Below are 23,342 nucleotides of genomic sequence, written 5' to 3' on the forward strand. Positions count from 1 at the left end.
TTCCATGTCCGCTCCCTAGTTGGAGCATACGGTGTCCGCGAAGATTCTCCAGGCATCTATGTCGGCTGCCAGCTCCTGTGCGTCCTTCCGGGTCAGGTTCGCGTCCCGTAGTTCTAAAACAGCCGTGGACGTCCAGGACGTCGAGAACCTGATGCCTCGTAAAGTAGGCAAGCGTGGTTAAGGCTCTCAGGAGGCATCCGCAGTATATGGCCAATCCCACCGTATCGCCTCCGATTGATGACAGTTGTCACCGGAGTTTGCTGCGTCCGTTCTCTTATTACTGTGGTTTCACCGCACACCCGAGATTCTTCCGAGACACCTAATCTCTAATCTCAGTATTTTGCTGTTTTGGGTCCTAGTGAGGTGACACGATTCGCATCCATAGAGAAGAATAGGTGTTATGCAGGCGTTATGTAGGCGGCATTTGGTTTTCGCCGAGTAAATATCCGATCTCCAGACAGCCTTCACACTGTTGAATGTGGCGCCTGCTATTCCTAGCCGCACTCGGTTCTTTTTGAAAGCTGCCATTTTCCGTGACATATACTCCCAGGTATTTGAAACTCTCGACCCTTTCCGTTACTTGGTTTGACAGATTCAGGGGATTTTGGGCATCGAGGCATGAAGTGTTACACAGTACATGGGTTTTTTCAATATTAATTTTTAAACCCATGCATGCGGAGTACCTATTTAGCTTGTCTTCTACAGTGACCTGAAGACCCCGACTGAATCGCCAATTATAACCGCATCATCGGCATACCTTAGGTCGCAGAGTTTTTGGGAGGAGGAGATGGATTTTCCTCTTCAAGTACTAAAGTACTTGTTTAGTATGCTTAAAGTACTAAACCAAAATCTCACACAAGTACACCTGTATTTCTTTCACATATGTTTTATGTCTCTGAATTACTATTCTTCACAATATTTATGCATGCAATAGCATGCTGGCATTTTCCCCGATGTTATTTCTTCTATCCTCGTAGGGTTGAACCCGGAGATCGTTCTTAAAGATTTGGCCTTAATTAAAATATTAATGTATTTTTTTGTACTTAATGTAGTATCTAAACGTTCCCGTACCAATAATAATTATTACTATAATATAGAACCGGGGTCATTATAAACAGTTTTCTATATATTTTTTATTTTTAGAACTAGTTTTTTCTAAGGTTTTTGCCAGTTGGAAGAGTTACATAATATCGTCGGCCTAACTTTTAAAATTCATTAGTCCCGAACTTACCTCTTTTCTGCATGTATTTTTGTAAATAATGTAACACCGTTTGAATATACAAGTTTTACACTTATAGATCCTAACAAAAAAAACGCCACAATATTTTTAAAAACATTTTTTTGCACCCAACAGGCCAGGAGGTACAATTACAGTGATGAATTACAGCACAAAACATCCAGTTTTACAAGTTAGGGTGACGATATGCGATATTGCCCCAGGGCCCCGATTACAATGGGAAGCTAACATTTATCTTCAGTTTTATCAACAATTTTTTGTTGTTGTTATAAATGCAGAATATGCATACAATGTATTCTTCTAAACATGTTTAATTAATTATAGGTTACCGACGAAGATACTTTAAATGTTCATGCAAATATTCTCATTTTCGTACACAAATATCGGTTTTTCTTTATAGACAGTGGAAGATAACTTCCCACTGTAATCGGGGCCCAGGTGAAGATTTTGCTGTATTATAATTAGACTGTTTAATATATATTTATTATTAATTTTATTCTTATTTTTTTTGTGTTGTATGATTTCGCTCACACGGAATAAATGAAGCATTATGTACTAATCTTTAATTTGTTGAAACGCTTATTGGTTTTACGGTAAATAAACAAAAGTGCACGCGTCTTGTGACGGAAAATTACTGATCGAATCTAGTTTCCACTTGCGCTTTATTTGTACCCGAATTATCATCATTAGCACAAAAACGTTTCGTGTCTGTACTCCGAATTACTCGATATTCAATTTCAAGCGCGGACAGTGCTCCATTCTTATTTGCTCAATTATTGTAGCCCTCGTCTACACTTTACCCGGAGTAAATATTATATCGAGAGTCGAGGCGTCGGTTACTCGCATTTTCCGGTAATTTACATGAACATCGAGCGCCACTCGGCTTTACACTCCGATTGATTATAATTATTTATCGTGAAGCGCAATCCAAAACTGCGACGTGGCGTCATCTCGGCAAGATAAAGTCATTTCAAGAAGTTACTCGTACGTACCGTATATCTGGTTTCCAAATGTATTTGCGGAGTTATCGAATGTAGTAAATGAAAGCATCGCGTTTACCAAACTCCTGTCTGTAGCTCAATCACAAATAACTATCGACGTGCTTAAAAACATGCTAAGCATAACAATAATGAACATGCTTTAGTTATCGCAGTCATAAGTCGACGCGTGTGTAATATCCAAGTCAACGGTCGTGTCGGGTTTGTTTTTTTTGTTTTCCTCGTAAATAAATACAGTTCATTGGCGAAAAATCTTCGTTTTTTATAAAAAATAATATAATATATAGCATTTGCAAAATAGTAAAGAGTATCCAATACAAAAAAGTGAAAATTAAATTGCAATTGCTATGGCGACTGCTTTTTTTGACATTTGGCTTGCCAACCGCCGGCTAAATGCAATAAATAGCATGATAAATAATAAATAAATAAATGAAAATAGCAGTTTTGGAATATTTACACCGGTAAAATTCAAACATGTGATTGCGCAGCAGGATTATACGTCGCGAAACGTAAATATTTTGAAATTTAATATTAGGTGTTTACGGATGTTCCATTGAGATCGCGAATACGATAAACAATCATGGTGAGAAATTGTTATCACGTCGCTTATTAGCGCGTCGATAGGTATTCGTGATTGAGTTGCTGAACCCTAAACACCCTCGCTCTGGAATTCGAGGGGAACGTCATCGCGTGGGAAGTTGACTCACATTCGAAATGCGTGAACTTGGTAAACGCGGAGTTATTAGGCCACGATCCAGAAGTGTCTCGCGCGGACGCGCCTCGGGCGGTCAGGCGCCCGGCGGCGGACACTAGACAGCGACCAGAGAGATACTCCCAGGTAAACACGAGCAAGACGGACATCTTCCCGCGACTCACTCCGCAGTCCGCACTCTGCACTCGACCGTTCGCATTCTCGGTAAAGTCGATGAGTAATCGCGTTAAATGTGCATCCTCGCGCGTACCTAGTACTATTCCAACTGCCGATACCGTCGCGCGTGGTGCTGTGAAACCGTTGTAAATATAGTGATTCCTGGGAGTGCATATGCCCGGACGGTGTAGTTATGGTGCTGACGGGGTTGAAAGCGGACAAACAGCCCGCCCTGGCGCGACTGTGCCGTCGCATCAAGCGAGCTATATGTGAGATGATCAATCATTCATTCTTTATTTATTCATGCGCCCATTACGCAAATTGAAGCATTATCATGAGTAAGGATTTAATTATTAAAGAAACTTATTGAAATTCCTCCGATTTATATTAAAATATTTTCTGTCTTCAGGTTTTAAATTGAATTAAAACTCGAGCGACCGGTCATGTCCACGATTGTCGCCTTTGTTCGAAGCTTCTTTATTACCGATTACCCCGTCCAAATTAAAACCTATACAATGGAATATTTGGAATGAGGAAGTTCGGTGCTAAGGAAAATTGGATATAAAAAATGTTTAATTACACGCGATAAAAATTAGAGCATTTAATTGTATCGCAAAATCTCTCGAAAGTGTACGAAAAATTAATACAAATGAACTACTTTGAACTACGTCACAAGTTCTTCCGGATCGACTGATATAGATTTCCGATTTCCGGAAGCCAACTCGGCAATCAGCAGAATTCACCACCTAAATTACAAAACTTCAAAAAATCATAACGCCGATAATACGATACGTAAAATTATATTTTTAAAACATTTTTGTTTAGTTTGATAGTCTATTAGTAAATAACAAAATAAATAAATAATAATAACCACTGAATTTCCTCATCACACAGTGCGTGAACTTGGGGAAGCTTGGGAGTTTTCCAGCAAATAAACGCCAGAAAATCGATTTATTACGTACTGTAGCATTCCAACTCGTAATTCGTCATTACGTATCGAGTATCGACTCATCAACTGGTTTTTTTTTTAGGTTCGCCATTATGCAAACTCCGACCGGATCGTGTATTAATCAAATTATGAGTCATGTTGTTATTAATATTACATTATAATGCTTATAACAGTGGCCACTCACATAGTAATTGGCTAAATCCGAGTTTTAACATGGTAATGTAGGAGTAAGAAATGTGTAGTGAGTGACCGATTAGTATCAGTTATCACATCGTGTAGCACTCTGAGATCAGCTGATTCGGCGTTTGTGTCGTGCGTGTTGTGTTGTGTTATGTTGTGTTGTGTTATGTTGTGTTGTGTGTCGTGTTGGTGTGTGTTGTTGGACAGTGTTGACAGCTAGTATAGTGTTATCAATAAAGTGAAATTATTGAAACAATCAATTCACTTAAAATACTGTCGATAGTACTTTAAGTATTGTCTAATGAAATTATTGACGTTGCGTACTTGTAAAAAATAATAAAAATGTCAAACCGATATGTTTGACTGAACTCTAATAATATTTTGGAATTTATAATAGTTTGACAGCCGCCGTGGCGCAGTTGGTTAGACGGTCACCTGTGAAACTGGCGTCGTGGGTTCGATTCCCGCTGGTTGCGAGAAGAAATCCGAGAAAGATTTTTTCTCAATTGGTCTGGGTGTTGTGATGTATTATTCATAGCTTCCTTCCATATCCTTTCTTCCCTACCTGCAGAACATTTGTTGCATTTGGCCGTGACATGTTTTTCTTGATCTTCCTCGTGTTTTGCGTCCTTCAACATTCGCATCTTAAATCGTTTTAGCCGTTGTTCTCTGAATTCTTGAAGATATATCCTATTGCTTAAAATATTTAATTTGATTTTTACATTAAAAAAATAAAATGTTTTAAACTTCTACTGAATGTGTTATATGATTTTTAGGTTTAAGTTTTGTTTCTTAATCTTGGGTAAAAAGTATTGTAAGCGTTAATTAAACCAAATATGTTTATATAATAATTTTTGTAAAAGGCATTTTAGCCGTATATGTTAATAAAATAAAATAAAATATCTGCTCAGGTGAAAGTGCTCGATAAAAATGTAAAACATCATCATAATCATTCCCTTTCTGCACCTAATTGTGCATAGGACACTTCATCGGTACACCAATCGCAGCGTATCTTGATCAGTTTTGTTACATGAAGGCAATATGGTCAGTCTTACGCTTCAGCACGGGACAACAGTTACGCCGACAGTCTCCGTGAACCCCTTCATTTTTTATTTAAACCCTCTATATCCGAAGGGGTATAAATATTATCTGTTTCCTAAATGATAAAATACTCTAATGGTTATTTCTCACATTGATTACTACGTTCTACTATTTTGTATTTATCAAAAAAACATATTAAAAAGAAACTACGTCTTTATGGTATCTGCTTACCATACTATATAAAAAAACATGGGCAGAATGGTGAATGTTACCTAGTGTGTAAAGTGGCCATTTAATCCAGCCACTGACAGGGCATAACCTCTGTACATGCCTAGACTTCCATATCCTCTTCTCAAAAATGTTTTCCCTCTCTGTTGCAAATCTTTTAATATTAGTGAAATAGATCATTTAACAGAACATAACCTTCTTAGTTTTAGGAACTGGGTAATTTCCGGACGTTTCCTGAATAAATAGGACGTTTGATTCATGAATGTGACTTTCCTTTGTTATTTTGTCAATTATTTCCTTATGCAGCCAGCAAGTTCCTGATTTTCCACGAAAAAATGTTTCATTTTCAACAGTTATTGTATATGACGCGTCGCGTACCTATAATGAGTAACAAAAGAACGTGTTTTTTTTAGAACTAATTCTTTTGTTTCATTTTCTTCCGGATTTAATTATTCAGCGAATTGTATCATTGCTGATGCTCCGCAAAACAAAATATGTGTTATACCGACACAATAGGATGTATGTACATATTGTACATACGTGTATCGTTAGTCGTGTAACTGCTGGCTACTCCAAGGTCCAACCGAAGTACCATAGCCGAGTTATTACCGAAGTTAGTCAGCATTAGCAGGGCCAAGCGGAGTTATTAAACACGAACGGGATATTCCAAAGTCCCAGGGCGGCACTTTGCAGTTTGGTCAATCCTTTGTCGGGGAAGCCTCAACACCAGTCCTCATTCTTACATAGTCTAACATCGTCAATCCTCCGCAATTCACCAAGTAAATGGGTGTTTATTATGTTTAACCGTCGTACAAAAGTCATTGCGCGTATATTTATATACATATATACAATATACATAATATATCTGTACCTTTGTTGATAAAACACGGGAGTCCACTTTTTGCCATTAAGTTGAAAATGCATAAATTATCGCAATAAGCTATTTTACATGTGAATAAAACACCAAAGTCCACTTTCGTCGTCAAAATTCATTTTTAAGTTGAAATAAAAATCCGAAATCATTTTTTTTTTCATGCAAAAAACATCAGTAGTCCCAGGGCCCCGATTACAATGGGAAGTTAACAGAGTTTTCTTCGACTGTCTATAAAGAAAAACCAACATTTGTGTATAAAAATGAGTATATGTGCATGAACATTTAAAGTATCTTTGTCGGCAACCTATAATTGAACATTTTTAGAAGAAAAAATTGTATGCATATTCTGCTTTTCGTAGAGAAAACTTAATTTTACTTTATAGATAAAATGGAAGATAAATTAATGTCAACTTCCTTCTTTTGATCGGGGCCCAGATATCAGACGCGTTCCGCCCATACATAATGTGAATGCGGTGCATCCGTTGACTATTTGAAATTAATAATACGTAGTTTACTATAAAAAATATGAAAAGAAAATCTTAAAATATTTATAAAATTATCTTATTCCGTATTTCCAGTCAAGTTACAAACCTGTTTAAACGAAATTTTAAAAAATAAAAAATAAATGGAAAATTTCAAAAAAGGAGCAAGATTACAACACGTCTTGCAGCTACTCAGCTCATGGACGGTTGGAATTCTTGACCCCATTTATGTAATTTGTCATATTTGTTACATTATAATACTGTATTAATATATGCGCCCATTGCAGGTGAAGTGAACTAACTGATATTTTAAATGTGAAGTAAACTCATTGCTTAAATTATATTTATGTTAGCAGTATAATAACCCAAAAACATTTTTTGCACAAATAAATAGACAAAAGCTCGCAGAGTTAAAACTTTGAATACAAAAGTTTGACCATTCTGTCAGTTGGTTCACTTCACTTGCAATGGTCTCATTATGTACCTGGATTTGCTGTAAAATTGTGATAGATATCCGTTATGAATCTGATTTTATGAAAGTGTTTTTGTCATTACTTGACAACTGTAATCGGACCTCGAGCCTCTGGCGAGTTTTGGTCAGTTTGAATCAGCATATTCTTTGCAGTCCCAATTTGTTATGTTTAGATATTGTTCAACGTGAACACAACCTAATTAAATTATTTGAATATTATGACACTAAATTATACTAACAGTTTATTACAAATTATTTACTTAACTAACATAAGAGACTATTTGATTGAATACATTGCGTTACAGTTCTCCTATAATTATTGAATGTATCGTTAAAGATATCAATATCAGCATTATTTTCTACATACTTAAATAATCTTAACATACGTGATGATGCATTAAAGTGAGCCATATAATGACATAAACGATATACAAGACATCAACATACTAAAAAAACTGTTTTTACAGCCCACGTGACGAGTGATATGTGCTGGTCTTTTATTTACTTAAAATAATGTCATAATATATATTATATCCCCTCATACTAGCTCTTTTGCTGATTGGGAATATCTGGTACCAATAAAATATGTAATGTAATATGTAATTTAAAATGTAAAGTAAAACGATGTAAACGTCATAAATAAATAAATGTAATCTAAAAAAAATAAAAACATATTTGGATGTTAAAAAATATTATTCTGTAATTAAACTACAGGGCCCCGATTTCAATGGAAATTTAACATTTATCTTCAAAGTAAAATTAAGTTCTCTGTATTAAAAGCAGAATATGTATACATTTTTTTCTTCTTAACATATTCAATTATATGTTACCGACGAAGATAGTTTAAATGTTCATGCAAATATACTCATTTTCGTACATACACAAATATCGTTTTTTCTTTATAGACAGTCGAAGATAACTCTGTTAACTTCTGTGTCATATCTTTCGAAATGAATTTCATCGCCACTGTGGGCCGTGGGGTGTTAAGCAGTGCAAATTACGTCCGGCGTCGGTGCTTTTTTAGTATGCTTTGATGATTATTACTTATGATTTGCATTTATACTGCTTCTAATGCCGTTCCCTGGGTATTGTCCCCGCGCCTTCTTTGGGCATTGGAATCGATAGTTATATAGGTGCGAAGGTTTTCACGGTCACTGTTATCAATATTATGTATCTTTTTTGGGTGATACCGTGTATGTTGGATTTGATTTTTTTAAATTTTTTTATTTATTTTTTTGGATCAAATCCAACATACACGGTATCACCCAAAAAAGATACATAATATCGATAGTTATAATTTAATCGTCACATTATTTTAATTGGAAGTGTACCAGCGCATATAATTATCCTATAGGTATAAAAAAAAAAGCTAAACGCGTGACTATTTTAAAATAGTTCCAAATTTTCTATATTTTTTCTCATCGAGTATTAAGGGCCGTTAACATGTGGACAATACAATATACCTGACAATATTGTCATGTCCCAGCTCCGTGAACAGCCTCGACCGCGTGGGACAGAACGCTGGGACAATACGACAATTCGGCCGCGGCTCACACGTGAGCGCTGCGAAAATTAATTCGCGACGGCGTTTATTACGAGCGAATTCACAAAAAATATTATTAATTTTATACCACAGTGTATTTGAATTATTAAAGGGCGATTCAATTTTTAAAAAAGGGTTGTTTTCTGCCGCCATTTTCGGCAGAATTATTTTTTTTGGGAGCGACACGTTGGTCTCGTGCATTGGTGGGGTGGGAGGGAGGTAATCATGGTTTCGCGAAGATAGCCTGCCCGTCTATCTCGGTGGCGATGTCTCGGGACAATGTTTTGTCCTACAAATTGCTGTTTACACGTTGACAACGGTCAAGTCCTGGGATAAGACAATATCGTATTGTCTACGTCTACTAATGATTTCATTTTCTTGTTTGTCACCTTCGCTCCAAGGTGAAGCATTGGACGACTCCATTGTACCCTGTTTTGACCCATCTTAAATTATAATCTCGCGATAATTTTACGTTTATTGCTGACTAATAATAGAATACGAATATCCGGATGGCTTTAAATGTCGAAATGCCGAAAGGCAGTCAATTTTGATGAATTAAATTCGAACATTGTTTTCCTGTCACTCTCTCGCAGATGCCTCCCCGATACTGTGCGAAAAAAACAATTACGCGACGGACTGATGTGCCTAACAAAAATCGAAGTTTCGCTGTCACGTTTTCCGCACCTCAAAACTGAATCGATTTTGTTTTTTTTTTAGAAAGAGTATTGAAATATTTTTATTTTATATAGGAGTTACTCTTGCAGTTTTGAATTCTTCCGGGTAGATTCCCAACTTTACATGCATGTTAATCAATTTTGGTATGACCGGGCTTAATGCATCTCCGAGATTTTTTATCAGTTTATGTTTGATTTTATCATATCCTGGTGATGCATTAAAAAAAATGGATATCAATCGTTTTACATACTTCTTTTGTCGTTGTTGGTCTAAGAAAAAAGTTACTATTTATTTTTCTTCGTTTTTCTGACATGTTTAGACATGGGGTGCTATTCTGAACCGCTCTCGCGGCACGTTAGAACAGTTTTTCTCGTATATTTTGTATGTAAATACGCGAGATAATACGGCCGCGAAAGCGTTTGGAATACCAGCCATGGTTCATTTAATTTACTGGCAAGGTTTTCCCTTACGTTGGTGTAATATTCATTTATGATTTTTAATTTTTTTAAAATTTTTTTTTATTTATTTTTTTAATTTTCTTTTTTCAGGAAACATACAGTACAGTTACAAAGTTTAATATTTTACACAATTAGACTTAATTCTAATGGACCAGTGAAGTTTCCATATTATAAAGCATGATATTTGATATTTCTTCTACATCACTTGTTAAAATCCCACCTTTTAGTTTTATTTCTTTTATATTAACCGACTGTAATTTTGTTCCTGATTTGATATTTTAAAAATAGTTTCCATTGTTTATTGCCTTCTGCAGATTTTATATTATTTCGTTTTTTTTTTATTTTCTAATTTAATTTATTAAATCTTTTTAAATAGTTTTTAGTTTGGTTACAAGTTGATTGTTATTTCTTTCTTTAATAGTATGTTAATAAACTTGTTTTTTTTTTAAACAAGTTTTTAGTAAGCCGACCCTCTTTTATTGACGTTGCGAAGTTTCTCTCATAAATCCCATTACTATTCCAAATTGCCATGATGAAATTTTATAATCAGCGATTATGTAGTTTTAGCAATGGCTATTGCTATTGAAAATAAATTATGTGTTTACAGTGCTAACACTAAACACTAATGATACCATCATGCTACTGAAGATTCCCAAATGAGATTTACTTTAAGCCTCGGCCAAAAGGGAGGCGGCGGCGGCGACGACGGTCGTCGGGCGCGGGCGGGCGGGGCGTGGGGCTTCCGCGCTGACAACGCGTTTGTCGTTATATTGCATAATGATATTATTATTTATTACTAGGGGACGAAATTTTACACGTTTATTCCAAAACGTGATGTTATTTTGATTTGAAATTGAGATAAAAATAACTCTCGTGGATTTTCGGCATTGAAATGAGAATTCATTGCGGTCGTTGATATTCAGTAAGTAGGTGAAGGACTGAAGAAAAAATATAACAAAATGTTTGTTTCTCAAAAATGGTGTCTTTCTAAAATTTATAAATAATTTATGAGATCAATTATTATCAATATTAATAGCATGAACTTGGTGGTCGAACAATTTTTTAAATTTTAGTAAATAATAGCATACAACCCCTTACCGACTTTTCTGTCTACCGATTTCTTCATCAGCACACTTCACATCAACATGCGTTTCCCACTATAAACCTTCGCTATAGTATTAGTTGCACAAAAATATAAATATGGCGACTGGACACCTGACATTGAATATTTCTTTACAATCAAACTGCGAAAATACCAAATTTAGATACTCTAACCTCTCACTGCAGTACAGTCACCAAATACACACGGTCAGCACATTCACCCTATTCTAGTTTCCCCGTACGACAGTGAAGTAATACAGTGTTAGTTCTAAATTGGGACCGCGGCCATACTAGTTGGATTAATGCGAGCGTGCGTTTCCAGGTAAGGATGGCGGCGAGACGGAGGTGGTCACGGTGGTGGCTACCCCCGGACAGGGGCCGGACAAGCCGCAGGAGGTGAGCTACACGGCCGAGAAGGTCATCGGCAACGGCAGCTTCGGGGTGGTCTACCAGGCCAACCTGTGCGACACCGGTGAGGTCATCGCCATCAAGCGAGTTCTGCAGGACAAACGCTTTAAGGTATAATACTAATACTTATTTTAAAAATGAATATTTTCATTTTTATAATTTACCCAAATATTTTAATTTTAACAAATTGTAAACATCTCACTATTAGAAAATGGAAACCAAGTTGAGCAGGGTTCGAACCTTGGACCTCTGATCCGTGACTCCGTAACACGAGCCACGGGATCGCGACACGGTTCACTTACTATTAGTTACCCAGGATTTTTCCTAGTAGAAGCAGGAAGCTGCTACCCTAGTTGGAGCAGACAGAATAAAACAATATTAAGACATCGTTAATAGAGCGCAACTGATTAACCATTGAACTAAACGTTTAACCTGAGGATGTTACTGCTTATACAGTAGTTTTCATAATTTTCTCTTTACTTTCTAGTGGAGAATTGAGGTCATTTTCTGTTTCCCTGACTGTCAGTAATTTGACATCCGCGCTAGGTAATCGGTAATTTGGATGTTTTTAATTACAGTGGAACTCGGTTATAATTTCATCAAAAAGGACCAACAAAATTATGTTATAATTTTTTATTTTTTTTTAGCTTTTATGGGAATTCTAATATAAATCCATATTAACAATATTTTGAGTATTTTTAAGAAATGGATTTTACTCTCTAGAGGACTAACAAATAACAATAGAGGTGGGGAACATTTTAGAGAAGGTAATATGGAAGTCTAGGCATTTACAGGCCTTTATCCTGTCATTAGCTCGTCTTCAATTCTTCCAATTGTTGATTTTAGTGAAGTAGAAGAGCTGAAGCATTTATTGTTGTGACGAGATTCATCCGATTAAATTATTTTACATACTAGGAAATGCCTGAAAACTATTTCCCATTTCATATACCCAGGGGTTGAAATCCATTATTTTGTCTACAAACATTTGGACGAACTCAAAATATTGTTACTCTATGAAGAGTTTCATCTGTTAATCTCAATTTAGATATTTTTTAAACAGTTGTATTTATATAAGGATAAAAAAAAACAATGTGTCTTGGAATTTTCGCTTTGTTTTTGGGTTAAGTTAAAAACAGATATTGATTCGGAGAATTATATAATTTGAGTGCTATTTTTGCAAACCATTCTCCCTAGATTTTGAGCTTTGCTTTGAAAAAACAAGTTGACGCTTAGTGGGTATTATTTATATTCTGTAAAAGGCAGATAAAATACTCACTCATCCACTTGTTTATTTATAGTTTTTATTTAACATTCATCATGGCAGGGAATACTTAATTGTTATCAATAATATATTTTTTGTTTTCAGAACCGGGAACTTCAAATAATGCGTCGCTTGGAACACTGTAATATTGTAAAATTAAAGTATTTCTACTACTGCAGCGGAGAAACGGTATGTAAAACTATTCAGTTACATATTTATGGATATATTTTATTTATTTCCCTATGTTACTTTGATGTGTTTCTCCACTTAAACATATGTCGACAAACTGTGTTAAGTAATTGCTCGAATTAAGTTGATCTTTGAAATGATTTTGATCAAAAGTATTACATCAATGATATCCGACTGCTTGACTCTTGTATGGAGTAAACAGAAAACTTATGATACAAAAGGATATTTAATAAGAATGTATTCTGTGTTTCCAAAGTGGGATGTTTAAAGTAAGCTAATGATATCTCCATTACTATTTGGTGGCATCATATATTCGCTGAAACCTATTTTTACAAGGGGATACGTTCCACACAGTACCTTGTAAAAAAGCATACTAAAAAATAACAATGGTGGATAGGGTGGTTTCCTCATAAAAATCATTTAGGGATTTAAAATAAAAAGAAATTGATTACTATTTATTGTACCTTTATTTTATTTTTAGAACAAGACAAAAGTACTTTTAAAATTATAACAAAAATTATTCACTATCATAATAAAATATGCCTATTAAGTAAAAGAGCGATGTCGGGTATTCCAAAAACAAATGCTACCTTTAATTATATTAGTGTTTCGTAATGTTGAATTAATGTTTAAATATTTTTTAAATTTAATTTTTAAACTGTGGTATTAAAAAACTAAAAAAAAAACAAATAAATAGAGGTTCAAAATGTTTTATTATTGAACAATTTGTGGCTTGTACTTCCATAGTATGCTTGTTTTGTTATAAGCATACTGTTTTTTGTCTCTTCACTACCTGCGATGCCACCAACGATGTATCGTCTCAGAGAAGCTGCGGTCAATTTTGGCATATCGACCCTACTAAACATTTTCTGAATACAGTCAAACTCCACCAGTATGTTTTCAGTCTATTCCTCTAAGGGCGATTGCTCTCATAGAGCGGTCAGATAGAATCACAGGGTGTGACTGAGAATGCTGTGTCTGCGTGTGATGTGCCTTATGCCTTTAATATATTGTTGTGTTGTGGGTCGAAGGAGAGGCACGTCCCCTTGGATATGACTGTGTTCATGGGAGCTATGCAGGTAGCCACCGTACACTATCAGAGTGAGCCCTCTCCTTTCCCAAGCCTGCTAGCCACAATTCTAGAAAGTCCTCCACCGGTCTCCCGATTAGGCTCTGGATCCTGTACTAAACTAACCGATACATCTAATAACACGCTACTTTTGGGCACCAGTTAGATGCATCTCCTGTAATGTTGTGACAGTACAAAGCGAGGAAGCATCTATATTGCTTTTCAGATAAAAATTAGCGCCAATATTCATTGTATAAAACATTTGCGTGTCTATCAAGTTGGAAACGTTTCTTTACTTTCATTTTTATAGATTCTATTTCACAATTCCGTGCACAGCCCCATCTCAATTTAACATTGTGTTATTTCTTTATTTGAAGCATAAAAATACCCCCTTTGCACCGTCAGTAGTCAGTTATAACGCAGAACATTTAGACTCGAGAGAAATCAACTATTCATTACTGATTTCACTGCGAAATAAGGAACCCGTCTGCGCATGAGTTAAACATCTTTGCCATTGCACATTGGAGGCAGTCGCTAGCCTTTACACACTACATATGGAATAAATAATCTACACTTGATATTTTAAAACTAATAATAAAGTGGCATGTACTAAAAACAACACAGAAAATTTGAATACATTTTGTGATTATTTTTACCGGGATAAAAATGGACAAACATTAAATCTATAAATTATATCCCAGGTTCAGTCTGATAATTGTTGGCCTATTAGATCTGCTGCAGTCAGTGTACTGGATAGTATTGCGTAGTGTTTTGTTTCCTCGCCCCCTCACCCCCGACACTCCATGGCTACCTGTTAATGTTTTCCCAAGCGGAGAAATGCCCATACTCGCTTCTGTTTTGCTAGATTATTGTTTGTGTCATCTATATTTGAGTTCATTATACATACGCCTTGAAGTTATTGATTGAATATTTGTAATGTTATAAATATCATTATCAAAGTCTTTCTCTCTATTCTCATTCCAAATGGAGATAAAATTTATTTAATCTTTATATCTGACAGACGTTTTTATTTCTCCAATCGGGAAATATCACAAACTATGAACACCGATAAAAATATATGGAATAGATTTAGAAAAATAATTGTATTTTCAAAATCAGTATGGATATTGTGGAGAAATGTTTTCATACATAACTTTGAAAAATAAATTATCAAAAAAATATGTCCCTAGAAAAACCCAACATATTTGGCGTTGATAATTGTGATATCAAAATTCGTGACGATGTTCTATAAAATTTTTAATGGTTACATTCAAAGTTCAAAATCAACATGAATCGTGTCATATTAGGGGCGTGGCCAATGCAATGACCGTTTTATTTGTTTATTTTACAGAAACATACAGTCAACAATGATTAAATTACATAATAATTATAAGGTTTAAAGACAGACCAGCGAAGTTTCTAAATAAAAATCATACATATTAAATTATGTATGTTTTTTTCATGTTTTTCCTGGAATTAAAAATTATAAATTTAAAAATATTTTTTATGCTACAAAGAAGTAGTAAAAAATAATATTTTTACTCAACAGTGTTTCATAGACCTTTCTTACTTAAAAATTGTAAAAAAAAGTGATATTTCCCTATTGTGTTGTAAAAAATATTATCTTGAAAAGTAAAATCTTTAGCTGTAAAGTATGTCGACAAAAATCTCAATAATTATTACAGGTGTTTTTTTATTCCAAAAAAGGAATGTAAAATGTTTTCACATGTCACGATAGGAAAAGCTTGAATAGTAATAAAGAAATTAAAAACCCACCCATTGAAACTACATTTAGTAGAGAAAAGTTCCACTAATTGTTAAAATTCGGTCTTTTATTTCTGTGTTTTTACTTGAATTATTTTCATATAAACCTTTAAAAATTGTATGTGTAATTTTACTATATATTTCTTATGTTTCAGAAAGACGAAGTGTTCCTTAATTTGGTCCTGGAGTATATGCCGGAGACTGTGTACAGATTTGCCAGATTTTACTCTAAAAATAGACTAAATATGCCTCTGGGCTTTATAAAGGTTTGTTCTTTGATGCATTCAAATTTTATTTGTATTTTATCTTTCCTTGGGACATAAACATTGATTTTTTTATTTTAAATCACCATCCTTTATAAAGTCTGTCTATCATATTTATTTAATTTGGCAATGAGGAAGTTCAGTTCTATGGGAAAATTGGATGCAAAAAATGTTTTCTCACACGCGGTAAAAATTATATAGTTTAATTGTATCGTGAAGTTTCTCAAAAATGTATGATTTTTTTTTAAACATTAATATTTATAATCCTTTGCACTTTAATAAATTATACAGTAAAATCATACATTTACACCAGGCAACGTACACTTGCTCACGTCCTCACATACATTTTCATACGCACACATACTATACATGGTTATATTTGGTGTACATGTGTGGATCGGTCGGCCTCGTGGTGTAGCGGTCAGCTCATTTGCCTACCATTCGAGACGCCTCAGGTTTGATTCCCGACATGGTTGACATGAAACATTTATTTTAAAAGGTGTTTTTACACTAGAATATTTCATAGTCTCTATACTGGCACCTGAACCGTAAGACTGATAATCTTACCTTCATTTAACAAAAATGATCAATATGCTGTGATTGGTGTAACAATGCAGTGCCCTGTGCACCATTAGGTGTGGAAATGGAGTGATGATGATGATGACATGTGTGGATTATTTATTTTATGTATTGTTTTCTTATTGTAATTAACTAAAGATTATTTCAAATATTCGCAAAATGACTACATTCCAATGAGGAACTTCAGTCCTACAGTAAATTGGATACAAAGAATGTATTCTTGCGTACCATAAAAATTAGAGCATTCAATTGTATGCCAAAGTTTGTTCAAAATGTTTGAAAAAAAATATATATATATATTTTAATAAAAATAAACTACTTTGAACGACATCACTAGTTCATATGAATCTTTCAATGATAAGAAAACTGTGAAAAATATCCTGTTTACTTACCGTCAGCAGACCGAGCGGCAGAACTGACTGAGAATAAGCTGAAGAGAATATGTGACGTCACATGTGGAGTAATTTTAGAAATACAAAACTTTAAAATACAATACAAATATTTAAAAAAACAAATTTTTGGCTTAGTTTAATAGTCTATAAACAAATAAAAAAAAAACCACTGAACTTCTCCATTGCAAGGGTGCTATATTTTTTACGTTTTCAATTATAATTATATGTTTATTATAGAAATAAAAGACAAGTGATACTGAAATTCACAAACTTGGAATAACCAGTCACTAGTTCCATCGCTTTTGCAATATCTTCGAGTCTGATATCTGTATTGTAAAATTCAATCTATTTATATAAAATCAGTAAGGATTCAAAATTGTATAAAAAAATTGAATTGAATTATTTTTTAATATAAAGTTTATATTTGAAGCACTAACTTTGTGGTTATTCATTAAAATAAAATAAATAAAACAACTTTTTTTTTAACCGCTAATTTTTTATTCTTTTTTTTTTCCACCTACCGGTTTCTAAACCTTGACGAAGAAGCTTGTTTGCTTTGAAACCAGTCAGTGGAAAAAATAAATTTAAAAAAATTGTGGTTAAAAACAAAGTTATTTTATTTATTTTATTGAATTATTTTTCTCCGAAGAACCTTTTTACAAAGTTTTACAGGGTAAATACAAGAGTTTATATAATGTTATTTTTCAATGAGTTTAAATTACATACCTACATATTATTATGTTATTGCGGATACCATGGACAGCCCATAGGACTGATGTCTTTATGATACGAGACGATATTTAAAGATTAGCGTTACACGGACGAGTAGAGGGAACTGGATCTCGCGGAAGAAGTCCTACCAGATGGACAGACTCGGTGACGGAAGCGACTGGCGTCCCTCTCCGGGAGGCCTCCAGAAGCGCTGAAGATAGAAGCGGATGAAGGCGGACCGTAGCGACGTGCTTCCCTCCTGCCAATGTGACCACATTTACCAAATAAAATATGAAAATTAGTCGAGTTAAAATTAAATTACGATTATATAATTTTGAATTCTCTATCCTTACTGTTTTTCTATAAATGTATTGAATGTTATAATAAAGATAAAAGTCTCGAAGATTTCGCAAAAGCGATGAAACCTGCAACTGGTTTTTCCAAATTTGTGGATTTAAGTGACGCTCTTCTTTTATTTGAGAATTTTCACTAACAAACTTGAATGTCTTTATAATAATATGTATATAGAGCGATGTGTTGTCTTGCAGGTGTTCATGTACCAGCTGTTCCGCAGTCTGGCGTACATCCACTCGTTGGGGATCTGCCACCGGGACATCAAGCCGCAGAACCTCCTCATCAACCAGAGCACGGGCGTCCTGAAGCTGTGCGACTTCGGCTCGGCCAAGCACCTCGTGCGTGGGGAGCCCAATGTATCCTACATCTGCTCCCGATACTACCGCGCCCCTGAGCTCATCTTCGGAGCCATCAACTACACGACCAAGATTGGTTAGTTATCATTTACTGATGGTTTAAATCTCAAATATCGGTTATAAACAAATGCCGAGTGGCCAAAACACAAATAATCTAAAATCTGGTATGCCAGGCTGAATCAAATATAAATGAGATTTTTTTATTTGACATTAAAACCAAAAAGCAAGCAAAGCTAATTTTTCTATATAGACCCCTACCTTTGAAAACATTTTTTCCAATGAATAGGTAAATTTGTGATCACATTCTCATAAAACGAAGTTGGTCGTGTCTGCAGCCAATTGCGCACATATGTTTCCACCCCCGCGTCATCGTTAAACCTTTGAAGGCCATGTTTTAAGTTTTGAGAAAACTCAAATTCTTTCCATCATTTTTTTTGGAAATGAATTAATTTAGTCTATTTTATCTGTATTAAGAATGGTAACGTAGAATGAGAGACCAAAATAGACTTGGCAGTTAAATCGATACCCTTCATCTTAAATTGGCTCATTATGAATACCTTAAATATGGAGTTCCATCCTTTGATTGCTGTACCATTTGTACCTGTATAAAGTATTTAAACAATATATTCATTCAAAATTACACTCGTTTACACATTCATGAACTTATTAAGGCTTTGTAGGCTGTGCCCGTGTTAAGCCATAGTAATTAACAAGAATAAAAAATACATAGTAAAATAAATTAAATTATAATAACATGTGATGCAATAGAATAGCAATCTAGAAAAATAATGAATAAAACAATAAATCATAACATTCCAAAGAAGATAACATAAAAAAATAATCAAATATAAATATTAAAATATATATTAAAAAAAATCATTAAATTGATAGAAAATAATGCAAAAACGTAATTGAGATATGGTTTATAGAGTAAGAAGTAATATGCCAAATAACAGTGAGTACTAAATTAAATAATACAAAAATAAATCATGTAAAAATATCAAAATATGAAGTAATAATAAGCAAATAAAAGAATGGAAGGAAAGCGGATTAGTGAATTTTCACCAGTATATTATTCTCATTATTTTATACACTAGCAGCTGTTGAGGCGTGTATATCTAATGCACTGTGTTTTAAATAGAAAACAGTATAAATTTATGTGTTCGTCTAGACTCTAGACGGTTTTTAAACTCACTAACTGAGCGTGCACCAATCACCCAGGAAGGCCATTCCATTACTCCGCAACTCTGTTTGTCAGCAAGTTCTTCCTGGGGTTGGATGTGAAGGAGGTAGTCTTTTAGTGCAACGAATGACTTCTGAGATGGCAGTTATTCTTAGAGAACATTGATTTTAACTTCGATGCATTATATTGCCCTGATTTGAAATATTTCAATCAAGTCACCACGCTGCCTCAGTATAAAATAAACTTAGATGATTTATTATAATTGTTTATATGTAGATGTGTGGTCGGCGGGCTGTGTCATGGCTGAGCTGCTCATGGGCCAGCCGATATTCCCCGGAGACTCGGGAGTGGACCAACTGGTAGAGATCATCAAGGTGCTCGGCACTCCCACGCGAGACCAGATTCGCCAGATGAACCCCAATTACACGGAGTTCAAGTTCCCGCAGATCAAGAGCCATCCCTGGTACAAGGTACGGCCTCCTTCCCCACAAAAATGTAGCATTAAATTACTCCCAATTTGTACATATCGTAAGAATTGCGCACAGCACAATTTTACAAAGGCTGATGAAAAAATATGGCGCCACATTCATTTTAAGTAATAAGTCCGATAGCCTGATCCATTGAGATAGTCAGTGTCAAATTTGAACAAGTTGTGACTTCTCAGTTTGCTTCTAGAACCGGAAGAGTGAGGTTGTGTTTTTCATGTCTGTCGTGCATTATGGATTTTGAACAACGCGTCAACAATAAGTTGCAAAAAACTTCCTAAGAAGCCCACGAAACATCGAAATCAGCGTGTGGCAATAATGTGGTGACTCTGAAGACTGTTTACAAGTGGTATGAGCGATTTAAACGTTGAAATGAGTCAGTTGAGGACGAGCATCAGTCGGGACGTCCTTTGACCTCTAAAACAGGCAAGAATGTGGAAAAAGTGACAAAAATGATTTGTTCAAACAGATTACCGACTATTTGAGAGGTTACCGAAGAACTGAACATCAAATGAAACGAATTAATGCAAAATTTGACACGACACCTCGCTTCTGATTTGTGAGTGAGAAAAGGAAAGGTTCCTGTTTTTCCTCGTCTGCCTTTTTCTCCGGATTAAGCACCATAACTTCTGACTCTTTCTAAAAATAAAAATCGTGCTCAAAGGAAAACGTTTGGACATCATTCCCGACATGGAAAGGGCCACTACGGAGCAGCTGAAGGCCCCTCCAAAAAAAACCTTCCAGAAATGCTTCCAATCATGGAATCAACTTTGGGATTAGAGCAATTCGCTAGCCAAAGGAATACTTGAAGGAGATGAATTCAAATTTGATGTAAGCTTATTACTTTGTTCGTAATAAAGTTATTCGCCATATTTTTAATCAGTATCATAATTACGTAAAACGAATAAAGCTATTTATTTGTAAGACGATGAATCTAGCGTAAATAGGTTTTTAGTGTAGCGTCTAGTGATATGTAATGAAAAACTTCCATTCACGGTTCACACTCTTTACTGTAAAAGCCTTGACCCCCTAAACTGCAGAGGTGGGCACACAATAGATGTGGCCAGTACTAAAATGAGTGAGATAATAATCTAGAAGATTTTGCAAAAAGTAATACACATTATTTTCAACACAACTATGCCACATTGGAAACATCAGTTTGTGAAATTTTCTTTATTCATTATGGCGCTATTATACTTAGCTATTAAACCAAGCAAACTGATGTTTCAACTGGAGGAAATTGTAAGAATATTAGAAAGAGCTCAGAGAATCGGTCTGTGGTCCACAGCAATCCTTGGAGCGCACCAGTCTGAGCGGAAACAGCTACAAGCGACCGGCTATCAGAGTAAGTCTCTGCTCTCGCGTCCGCACATGCTGCTTATTGAGTTAATACCACCAAATACTCTGTATACGTAATACTGGCCTTTCACTCATTTCTTCTGTAAACGTGAGTGAGAAAGTTTCGCTAATTTGATTCTTGTTACGTCTAAAAAATATACCTTCAAAAATATCTGCCTTCACTCGTGTCTTAATTCAAGGTTAATTTAACACTTTTAGCGCTCATTCCTTGATTTCTCAGACTTCTATGGCTACGACAGCTCCAGGAACTGACAAATAGACACTCGTTGAGAATTTTCTAATATATTTGCCTTCAGTTGAACGAGGCAGTGAGACAGCCAAATTGTGCACTTTACAAGCCGCACTGAAGGAAATATACTTACATTTAATATGGCATACCAACCGTGCGGTAGTTCTGTTTTTATTTGCCAGAAGAGTGCGAAGCTCTAGTCACCGTTGCAGTTGGTATTATGATATAGAGTATTTGTTATAAACACTGACACGCATGTCATTCTGGTTGTGTTGAAGTGATATTAACGGGTTTCTTATCTGTTCTCCCGAACCCCTAAAGGATAGCCGGTGTTGTTGTATGATTGCCTCTGTTTGTACACATAACACATATTCACACGTGTGCTCGCCTCTCTAGTTCGGGGTTCCTAAGGCTACTTACGTTTTAAAATATTATCTCCGACTAGACAGTGGTCCTGCAACTACCTTGCACAGGAAGATAGGTTACTATTCTCTAGTATCACCCGTTATTGATGTCGCTTATCCGTTGTATTAACATTCAGAAGGCAATATGGCCCCGTGTCCGCTATTAATATTATTTCACTAATAATCACATTGTTTTGTGTTTGAGAGTAAATTGTTTCTGATTATTTGTGTCTCCCAAATTTAATTAATCTTTGTAAATTACATATTGCACATCCGATAAATAACTCAGAAAAATCAGATTTTTTACTTAAGTAGATATACAGAATCAATTAGAAAAAAAAATACTTTCACATGCTAAAAAATTTACAAAATTCTAGCTTTACAATTTACCCACTTGTTGGCTGTATGACACGCACTTATTTGAACGACGTTGTCTGATTCAGCGTGTTTATGTTTATTATGTAACTATGTATGTTTTTAGTGACAATCCAGATTTTATACAATTTTTTATGACAAATCTAAATATACATGAGTCATTGGCATTGCTTTAAAAGATGAAAATAAAAAAAACCTCACTAAAAATACATGGTTTTAGGATATGTCAATTTAGTTTTTTGGCTCTCCTGGAAATTCTGACTATTTTATTGGATGTACAATATTATGTTTTTGTTAGTACAAAATAACTTTACATCATAGAAAATATAGCGCAATGACTCTGTTGTCATTATTTATCCAACTTTTTTAATGTTACAGGTGTTTAGATCTAGCACCCCGACAGATGCGCTGGGGCTCATAGAGAAGTTACTGGAGTACCGGCCGCGTGCGCGCATCTCCCCACTGGGCGCGTGCGCCCACCACTTCTTCTCCGAGCTGCGGCAGCGTGATGCTCGCCTGCCCTCCGGCCATGACCTGCCGCCACTCTTCAATTTCACCGAGCAGGGTAAGTAGCTGCTATGAACGAATCGTCCATATAAGCGATTATTTATTTAGTTTTTATTTAATTTTAAGACTATAATACGCCCAAAGGGCATTTACAAAAATAAGTTAGGGAAGTACATAGTAATAATTTTTACAGTAAACAACAACACAATTTATCTGTTTTTGAAAGACATGGTAGGAACCAAAAAAGTATCTTCTAGTGCCTTGCCGGGTCCCCACTACAGCGAAAGCATATGTATCTGTCCTATGCTAATTTTACATTTCGCAGCCAGGACGACTGCTTATTTATGT

At 35.1% G+C, this 23,342-nt stretch overlaps 1 protein-coding gene across 5 annotated transcripts in view; it reads left to right on the forward strand.

Moving 5' to 3' along the window:
• The window catches only part of sgg (glycogen synthase kinase 3 beta homolog shaggy), an 84,400-nt gene that overhangs the window by 56,062 nt on the left and 4,996 nt on the right, over positions 1–23,342 (forward strand). For 4 of the 5 annotated variants that reach the window (XM_088231605.1, XM_088231609.1, XM_088231607.1 and 1 more), the window contains 6 exons: positions 11,429–11,625; positions 12,881–12,964; positions 15,953–16,063; positions 18,291–18,528; positions 19,912–20,105; positions 22,866–23,052. In XM_088231605.1, the coding sequence (XP_088087731.1) occupies positions 11,429–11,625; positions 12,881–12,964; positions 15,953–16,063; positions 18,291–18,528; positions 19,912–20,105; positions 22,866–23,052 (1,011 nt within the window). Of the gene's footprint in view, positions 1–3,137; positions 3,373–11,428; positions 11,626–12,880; positions 12,965–15,952; positions 16,064–18,290; positions 18,529–19,911; positions 20,106–22,865; positions 23,053–23,342 lie in introns of those variants that run through there. The other variant, XM_088231610.1, reaches the window with a different exon arrangement.

The sequence above is a fragment of the Micrasema longulum genome, unplaced genomic scaffold (assembly GCF_059751315.1).
Source record: "Micrasema longulum isolate JH-2025_06_02 unplaced genomic scaffold, ASM5975131v1 h1tg000896l, whole genome shotgun sequence".
Taxonomy (NCBI): domain Eukaryota; kingdom Metazoa; phylum Arthropoda; class Insecta; order Trichoptera; family Brachycentridae; genus Micrasema; species Micrasema longulum.